The sequence below is a fragment of the Procambarus clarkii genome, chromosome 47 (assembly GCF_040958095.1).
Source record: "Procambarus clarkii isolate CNS0578487 chromosome 47, FALCON_Pclarkii_2.0, whole genome shotgun sequence".
Taxonomy (NCBI): Eukaryota; Metazoa; Arthropoda; class Malacostraca; order Decapoda; family Cambaridae; genus Procambarus; species Procambarus clarkii.
The window spans coordinates 21,655,515-21,662,323 of NC_091196.1; the positions used below are offsets into that span (position 1 = coordinate 21,655,515).

General features: G+C 50.0%; 1 protein-coding gene across 1 annotated transcript; it reads left to right on the forward strand.

Annotated features, from left to right (window-relative positions):
• Positions 1-669: 669 nt before the first annotated feature.
• LOC123763087 (uncharacterized) lies at positions 670-1,617 on the forward strand. Its single transcript, XM_045750035.2, has one exon. The coding sequence runs from the start codon at positions 670-672 to the stop codon at positions 1,615-1,617; it is 948 nt and encodes a 315-aa protein (XP_045605991.2).
• The last annotated feature ends 5,192 nt before the right edge of the window (positions 1,618-6,809 follow it).

A 6,809-nucleotide genomic window follows, 5' to 3' on the forward strand; every position in this document is an offset into this window, starting at 1 on the left:
GCGTCAAATGTCAGGAGCACGGCCGACAGTACTTTTTAATACCGGGATATTAAGTCAACCACTTTTTCTAAGTTTTATCAGCTCAGTTTACCTGCAAACACATTGTAGTCTGTTTATCCCGTTCATGTTTGTTCGTGAGTTTTGCTGTATTTGAGTTTTAACATGTTGTGTTTGTCACTGTGTAAATGATTGTGTCTAATTAATACCCCTTGCTTACCTAGTCAACCTTCGTCAGTTATCTTGACGTTATCTTGAGATGATTTCGGGGCTTTTTAGTGTCCCCGCGGCCCGGTCCTCGACCAGGCCTCCACCCTTAGGAAGCAGCCCGTGACAGCTGACTAACACCCAGGCACCTATTTTACTGCTAGGTAACAGGGGCATAGGGTGAAAGAAACTCTGCCCATTGTTTCTCTCCGGCGCCCGGGATCGAACCCGGGACCACAGGATCACAAGTCCAGTGTGCTGTCCGCTCGGCCGACCGGCTCCCCAGTTACCCTTTACTCCTTGTATAGGCAGCCAACCTGGTCCTTCCCGCCAGTTTGTAATCAATTTTACACTCAGTTTTATTTGCTTTACCATTGAATTGATTTTTGTGTTTACCAGTTTTTGTTTTATCTGAATGGCGAAGCATTTTTTACAGGTATTGTGTGCCCATACAGTTGTTGTTGGATGTTGAGCTTGTTTAATTCACGCTTATTGGACCCGACCTTACGCCACCCCGACCTTACGCCACCCCGACCTCACGCCACCCCGACCTTACGCCACCCCGACCTTACGCCACCCCGACCTTACGCCACCCCGACCTTACGCCACCCCGACCTCACGCCACCCCGACCTTACGCCACCCCGACACTACGCTACCCCGACCTTACGCCACCCCGACCTCACGCCACCCCGACACTACGCTACCCCGACCTTACGCCACCCCGACCTTACACCACCCCGACCTCACGCCACCCCGACCTTACGCCACCCCGACCTTACACCACCCCGACCTCACGCCACCCCGACCTTACGCCACCCCGACCTTACACCACCCCGACCTCACGCCACCCCGACCTTACACCACCCCGACCTCACGCCACCCCGACACTACGCTACCCCGACCTTACACCACCCCGACCTTACGCCACCCCGACCTCACGCCACCCCGACCTCACGCCACCCCGGCCTCACGCCACCCCGACCTCACGCCACCCCGACACTACGCTACCCCGACCTTACGCCACCCCGACCTTACACCACCCCGACCTTACACCACCCCGACCTTACACCACCCCGACCTCACGCCACCCCGACCTCACGCCACCCCGACACTACGCTACCCCGACCTTACACCACCCCGACCTTACACCACCCCGACCTTACACCACCCCGACCTTACACCACCCCGACCTTACACCACCCCGACCTCACGCCACCCCGACACTACGCTACCCCGACCTTACACCACCCCGACCTTACACCACCCCGACCTTACACCACCCCGACCTTACACCACCCCGACCTTACGCCACCCCGACACTAGAGCCTTCCCATGGCTGGCTGGACAGATTTCACAAGTATCACGTGTTAAGTGTACACGTTGCACATGCGTGTCAGCCAAGGCATGAATGATCGCTGATGAAGTGATGTTCTTGAGGATGGCTCAGCCAGCATGAGGCTGGTGATGGCTGAGCGTCTTGTGTTGTGGCTTCCAACTACTAGCTGTCCATAAAGTTGGGCCAGGTGGTAAACCTTGAGAACATGGCCTTATGTCTAGCAGTAACGCCGCCAACATGTCTCCCAGCGTTTAAGCTCTGATGTACTGACCAGCTCAACCAGACCAAATCAAAATTAAAGATGATTCTTCTCATACAGTGTTCTACCTTGTACAGGACTCACATAATTATGGGTTGGGGCAGGCTCTCCAGGAGAGTGGTGCATACTCTAGATGACAGTGAACTTTTGTTTCATATAAAGTTGCACAACCGCTGCTGTCGAGAAAGTATGAAATGCGTCTTAGGGCTGAAAGTTTCTGCCTTCCTTGTTAGGTTCAACACGTGGGTCTTCGACGAATCAAACTTGATCCTTAAGACGTCATCGTGGTCACTATGCACCACATACTTCTCCCACCCGTCCATATGTGTCCTCTCACTGCACCAGTATACTTCCCTCCCCAGCACCACCTCCCCCCCCCCTCCCTCTGTGAGGAGGTGCCCTGTGCGACACAAGATGTAAACAAGAGTCACACACACAGAGGTCACCACTTCCGCTCACTACTTCATTTATCCCTCACACAACACACCAATATTGAAATACTAAGCACCCTGATCTACGTCTCTCCTAACAAGTAACGACTCCAAACTATACGCAGCTAGGCAGCAGAACAGACTGTACTGGTATTTATTATAACCTAAATAAAAGTGAAGACATCTTCAAGAGGAAACTAGATTGTTTCCTCCAAGGAGTGCCGGACCAACCGGGCTGTGGTGGGTATGTGGACCTGCGGGCCGCTCCAAGCAACAGCCTGGTGGACCAAACTCTCACAAGTCAAGCCTGGCCTTGGGCCGGGCTTGGGGAGTAGAAGAACTCCCAGAACCCCATCAACCAGGTATCAACCAGGTAAAATTCTAGTTGGATTTGTACTCTTGTAAATTTAATGCCACAACATTTGAAGACCATCTGTAAAAAAATGAAACGTTAAGCCTTGTTAACAGAAACTCTACGACTGAGGTACAGACAACATGCTTCACATGCGAGTAAAATATACACCACATTAAAGCTATAAATAATGTGAGTTAATTACTATTCTTCATGTTTCTCAAGTACATCACACCCGATGATTTAAACATTAACATCTACCTAGACTGAGACAGGAAACAGAGGGGGGGGGAGAAAAGTCTTCCATCATAAGCATTTACAACACGAACTCCAGCTTTTTCACGATGAAAATGAAGATTAAGGTGATGGCAAGCATCTTAAGGGAGCCGGTCGGCCGAGCGGACAGCACGCTGGACTTGTGAACCTGTGGTCCTGGGTTCGATCCCAGGCGCCGGCGAGAAACAATGGGCAGACTTTCTTTCACCCTATGCCCCTGTTACCTAGCAGTAAAATAGGTACCTGGGTGTTAGTCAGCTGTCACGGGCTGCTTCCTGGGGGTGGAGGCCTGGTCGAAGACCGGGCCGCGGGGACTCTAAAAAGCCCCGAAATCATCTCAAGATAACCTCAAGATACCCTCAAGATAAAGAAGCTTAATAAGATGCTTGCCTATAAAATCTTATAAAAATCTACTTCCTCATAACGTTTCGAATTGCAAATAGTAAAGATCTTGAAGACTATAAATTAACGAAGGGTTCACAACAAGGCTTTACTAAGGGTCCGCTCTTGTTTCACAAAATTACTCTCTCATAGTAGACGAGGAGTCACAATAACGTGAAGGGATGACCACGTTTCGGTCCGTCCTGCACTCCTGGACTACAATTGACTTGAGAATGGTCCAGGACGGACCGAAACGTCGTCGTCCCTTCACTTTCTAGTGTGTGGTTTAGTCAACACACTCTCATTCTTTTCTGGCATTTTTAAAGCAGTTGACTATGGAAAAGATTGCATCATACATACCTTCACTTTATCATAGGCTTTGATGCTGCATCTTATGAGGAAGGTAAAGTAATTATCAGGAGAAAGCACTAAACCATTACGACTGTATAGTACTTGGAATGGAACAGGGTAATGATTTGAGATGGGACGGGGGGGGGGGAAGGAATGGTGCCCAACCACTTGGACGGTCGGGGATTGAACGCCGACCTGAAAGAAACGAGTCCGTCGCTCTACCGTCCAGCCCAAGTGGTTGATCTCATGAGGAAGGAGAAGAGATCATATATCGGATTAAGGGAAGTTTGTTTCAAAGGAAACATTGGATGGCCATAAGTGGAATCAAACCCTAGTGGGAAACTGTCCCCCAGAGCTCTGTTCTGGGATCTTTCATGTTTACCATTTACATAAACGATTTACATTGACAAATTTAAATCATTGACAATTTAAACAACATTGACAAATTTTCCGACGATACCAAAACTGGGCGAGGGATCAACTCAGAAGCCTCAACATTGATACACGTGAGGTTCTTAAAGTAGATGAAACATTGGCAGATGCAGTTTAATGTTGATAAATGCAGGCTTCTGGGACAAAGAAATGATAATAGTTACCAAATATCCGCTGGTCAATGTTGAAATTGTTAAATCTGAATGCGATAGAGATCTGCTTGTCATGATCACAAGTGATGTTAACCCTAGAAGCCAATGTATATTTCTTCCTCCCATGTGTCCATTCCTCACACACACATACTCATCTTCAACAGCCCGTCACGTCTCAACTCAACCGACCCGTCCTATTACTAATTACTTCGCTTCTCGCTCGTATGCGCACTCAGGCTAAAAATCGACGCAATTCAAAATTAAATCAGCTCACGAAAGTGACGTATTGTCCCGTTTTCTGTTTCGGGTCCTCTGTCTTAGGCTGTTAGGTTAGGAGAGGAAACTTTCAATTAACGGTTTTCATGACGTTTTGGAACCTTAGGAGAGCTTCCTGCCCTCCTAACCTACCACAGGACCCTTAACTTGTTGTTTGGAGAAAAAAAAACAATTCAAAATTTATTTTCAATTATTTTTCATCTTCAAATTACGGACTTTTTTTTTAGCCTGACTCTTTCATTGCAATATTTTTTACTCGGCTCACTTATCCTAGTGGGTAGTGATCCACTAGGATAATAAGTGAGTGATAAGTGATCACTAGAAGGGTATAGTGATCCCAGATCTACTAAAAGAGAGGTTATCGTCTTGAGGCAAGCAAACAAGGAGCAATATCTGATGCAACATGCAAGTCCAACCCCAGCGTCAAGGGCCTCCTCCCTGGCCGCCGCTGTCGTATGCAACAACTCACCTCGCTACCTGCTGAGGCGAGCACATGCGCGCGCGTACTTCCTCCCTGAACGTTATCACGTCTTGGGGGCCTCTTGGCTGCCAAAACTTCACCCACCACCACATCTACTACGATCTCGTCCACGCCGACTATACCTTACGAAACATTGCGTGTGTAGCTGTACAAAACATCGCATGCGTTGCTTATAAAACATCGTGTGCATTACTTACAAAACATCGCTTGACATTCTCACAAAACCTCACTTCATTCACATCCAGCCTCTGCTATAAACACGCTCTAAATCAATCAAACCCAAAAACCTAACCTAATCTTACCCAGGCTTATGCATATACCCAATATATATATATATATATATATATATATATATATATATATATATATATATATATATATATATATATATATATATATATATATATATATATATATATATATAAAGTACATCCTTTTAGCTATTCTAACACTTGCACCATAGCTGGGTTGATATGGCGCAACAACATCCATAACTCTAAGCCTTCATATATTACAGCAGAGTCTGGTTACAACATGGCTATACAGCGAGTCCTTAAGACCAAGGTATCTGAATCTGTTTACACAGCTGGCATACATCACATCATATTATTTTACGAACTGTTTCGTCCCGTCTGGGTGGGCGCCAATTTAGTATCTCTGTTTTCTCTACTGAGATTACTAGTCCTTGGTCATGACATGTGTCTGATACAGAGATACTAATATTTTGGGTGCCAATATTCCCAGTGGTATGGAACTTGATATTGTGATTGGTATATCTCACCACCCCTCCTGACCTTCACCCTCACCACCACCCCTCCTGACCTTCACCCTCACCCACCACCCCTCCTGACCTTCACCCTCACCCACCACCCCTCCTGACCTTCACCCTCACCCACCACCCCTCCTGACCTACACCCTCACCCACCACCCCTCCTGACCTACACCCTCACCCACCACCCCTCCTGACCTTCACCCTCACCCACCACCCCTCCTGACCTACACCCTCACCCACCACCCCTCCTGACCTTCACCCTCACCACCACCCCTCCTGACCTACACCCTCACCCACCACCCCTCCTGACCTTCACCCTCACCCACCACCCCTCCTGACCTACACCCTCACCCACCACCCCTCCTGACCTACACCCTCACCCACCACCCCTCCTGACCTTCACCCTCACCCACCACCCCTCCTGACCTTCACCCTCACCCACCACCCCTCCTGACCTACACCCTCACCACCACCCCTCCTGACCTACACCCTCACCCACCACCCCTCCTGACCTACACCCTCACCCACCACCCCTCCTGACCTACACCCTCACCACCACCCCTCCTGACCTTCACCCTCACCCACCACCCCTCCTGACCTACACCCTCACCCACCACCCCTCCTGACCTTCACCCTCACCACCACCCCTCCTGACCTACACCCTCACCCACCACCCCTCCTGACCTACACCCTCACCACCACCCCTCCTGACCTTCACCCTCACCCACCACCCCTCCTGACCTACACCCTCACCACCACCCCTCCTGACCTTCACCCTCACCCACCACCCCCTCCTGACCTTCACCCTCACCACCACCCCTCCTGACCTACACCCTCACCACCACCCCTCCTGACCTTCACCCTCACCACCACCCCTCCTGACCTTCACCCTCACCCACCACCCCCTCCTGACCTTCACCCTCACCACCACCCCTCCTGACCTACACCCTCACCACCACCCCTCCTGACCTTCACCCTCACCCACCACCCCCTCCTGACCTTCACCCTCACCACCACCCCTCCTGACCTTCACCCTCACCACCACCCCTCCTGACCTTCACCCTCACCACCACCCCTCCTGACCTACACCCTCACCACCACCCCT

Excerpts from the sequence above, each read along its gene's own strand:
- LOC123763087 (XM_045750035.2), top strand. The coding sequence starts at position 670 with ATGTTGAGCTTGTTTAATTCACGCTTATTGGACCCGACCTTACGCCAC.